This window comes from Orycteropus afer, unplaced genomic scaffold (assembly GCF_000298275.1).
Source record: "Orycteropus afer afer isolate SDZICR_OR568_19922 unplaced genomic scaffold, OryAfe1.0 scaffold00378, whole genome shotgun sequence".
NCBI lineage: Eukaryota > Metazoa > Chordata > Mammalia > Tubulidentata > Orycteropodidae > Orycteropus > Orycteropus afer.
Window position 1 is genome coordinate 969,336 of NW_006921965.1, and position 2,956 is coordinate 972,291.

At 41.9% G+C, this 2,956-nt stretch overlaps 1 protein-coding gene across 1 annotated transcript; it reads right to left on the reverse strand.

The window, feature by feature from the left end:
- Positions 1-364: 364 nt before the first annotated feature.
- Positions 365-2,008, reverse strand: LOC103207582 (UHRF1-binding protein 1-like). The gene is given in 3 exon segments (XM_042782581.1): positions 365-370; positions 1,161-1,609; positions 1,612-2,008. Coding segments are annotated over 3 exon segments (852 nt in total).
- Between the last annotated feature and the right edge of the window lie 948 nt (positions 2,009-2,956).

Below are 2,956 nucleotides of genomic sequence, written 5' to 3' on the forward strand. Positions count from 1 at the left end.
GGACAATATCCATATGAATACAAGGAAGACCAGTTAATATGACTATTATTCAAATATATGCACCAACCACGAAAGCCAAAGATGAGGAAACTGGAGATTTTTATTAACTTCTGCAGTCTGAAATTGACCGAACTTACAATCAGGATGTGTTAATTATCACTGATGACTGGAATGCAAAAGTTGGAAACAAAGAACCACTGGTAGTTGGAAAATTTGGCCTTGGTGACAGAAATAAGGCTGGAAAACGCATGGTAGAATTTTGCAAGATCAATGACTTAGTCATTGCAAATACCTCTTTTCAACAACACAAATGGTGTCTGTACACATGGAATTCACCTGATAGAACAGGCAGGAATCAGATTGACTACATCTGTGGCAAGAGGTGATGGAAAAGCTCAATATCTTCAGCCCAAACCAGGCCAGGAGCTGATTGTGGAACAGACCATCTGCTTATATGTAAGTTCAATTTGAAGTTAAAGACAATTAAAACAAGTCCACAAGAGCCAAAATATTATCTTCAATATATATCTCCTGTATTTAGTGACCATCTAAAGAATGGATTTGATGCATTGAACAACAACGACTGAAAACTAGATGAATTGTGGGATGACATCAAGAACATCATCCATGAAGAAAGCAAGAGAACTAAAAAGACAAGAAAAGAAGACCAAAATGGATGGCAGAAGAGACTCTGAAACTTGCCCTTGAGTGAAGACTTTGTTGTTGTTGTTGTTATGTGCCGTCGAGTCAGCCCTGACTCATAGAGACCCCTCCTTGGGTTTCCGAGGCAGTATCACTACGGAAGTAGGATTGCCCAACCTTCCTTCCGAGGAGTGGCTGGTGGGTTTGAACTGCCAGCCTTCTGGTGAGCAGGCAAGTGTCTTAGCCACTATGCTACCAGAGCTCCCTGAGTGAAGACTAGCTAAAGAAAATGGAAGAAATGACAAGATAAAAGAGCTGAACAGAAGATTTCAAAGAGCAGCTAGAGCAGACAAACCCAATTACTATAATGAAATGTGCAAAGACCTGGAGTTAGAAAACCAAATGGGAAGAACACACTTGGCATTTCTCAAGCTGAAAGAACTGAGGTAAAAATTTAAACCTCGAGTTGCAATACTGAAAGATTCTATGGGCAAAATTTGCTGGGTGGATGGCGCTACAGTAGAACTTTGTGTAGGTTCAGAAGCCATACTCTTCCTTTGTTCTGTGGATTTTTCTATCGCTTCACTAAGAGATTTTGCATATTGTACCATGGCCCTCAACTGGGAATCCGTTAAAACCCATAGTAAGTCATCCAAAAACAGAACTAACTTTGTGGCTACGACATTGCAGTCCTTCAATCTTCTTTTCAACGTGACTCTGATTTTTGATTGATTGGTTATTAATCGAACAGGAGCACACAGAATTTCAAGGTGTGAACTTTGGGTAGTGTCGGCCTCTATTCGAATCATCTGCCAATTTATTTCTTTAAATGTCAAAACCTCTCCTCTCTGTGGATCTTGAATACGAGTAAATTTTAAATCTCCGTGTTCCCAGTTTGCATTTACACTATATATCCGTAGCTGGGAAAGCTGAAAAGATGCATTAAAGGCTTTTGCTCCAATTCGGTAACAACGGAATTTACAGAAACAGTAATACCCTCAACTACTTTTTCAGCAAAGCCATATTCACTTTGTCCTGAAGCAGTTGCAATCCGTGATGGGCCATTAGGTGCTCGAGGTTCTTCACATGTACGCATTTCAATTATTACTTTATCCAGGGACAAACAGGTGGGGTGCGTTTGCAGTTTTGTCCACGGGATCCTAATGGATACTTTGTTACAAAAAACTTTGTTGATAGCAAACCACGTTGGCAAATCCAACATATTCTGGAGCACCTCTTCATCCAACTCCAAATGTTTTAGTTCACTTTCTCCTTTTAGGGTACTCGGATTTATCTCGTCAGGAGATAAATTTTTGGTAAATCTGGAAAGGTGCTTCAGGATCTGTTTTTTGATGAGCCCAGCCATGGTGCCGGGGCGGGAGTCGTCGCGCGCTCTCGCTGCAGCTTACTGCCTTCTCTCTTCGTGGCCGTCTCCTCTTTGTCCGGGTTTACCAGGCCAGAGGAGAGGCGCCTGAGCGCTGACGCCCAGGACAGACTCGAGGCTCCGGCCAAGGCCACAGCCGCTGCTGCCGCAGCTGCCGCTGAAGATCCGGAGCATCGCGCTCAAGCCACCGCCGCCGCCGGCGCCATCTTGGCTGCGTTTTATTGACTATGCAAAAGCATTTGATTGTGTGGATCACAACAAATTGTGGATAACATTGAGAAGAATGAAAATGCCAAAACACTTAATTGTGCTCATGAGGAACCTGTACCTGTACATAGACCAGGAAGCAATCACTCAGACAGAACAAGGGGATACTGCATGATTTAAAATAAGGAAGGGTGTACGACAGTTGTATCCTTTCACCATATTCATTCAATCTGTATGCTGAGCAAATAATCCAACAAACTGGACTATATGAAGAGGAACACAGCGTCAGGATTGGAGGAAGACTCATTAAAAACCTGTGATATCCAGATGACACAACCTTGCTTGTTGAAAGTGAAGATGACTTGAAGCACTTACTGATGAAGATTAGAGACTATAGTCTGCAGTATAGATCACACCCCAATAAAAAGAAAATGAAAATCCTCTCAAGTGGACCAATAAGCAGAATCATGATTAATGGAGGAAAGATTGAAGTTGTCAAAGATTTCATATTTCTCGCTTTCACAATCAACACCAATGAAAGCAGCAGTCAAGAAACCAGGTATCGTATTACCCTGGGAAAATCTGCTGCAAAAGACTTCTTTAAAGTGCTGAAGAGCAAAAATGTCATTTTGAAGGTGCGCCTAACTTAAGCCAAGGCATTTTCAATCATCTCCTATGCATATGAAAGCTGGACAATGAATAAGGAAGGCTTAAGAAGAGTTG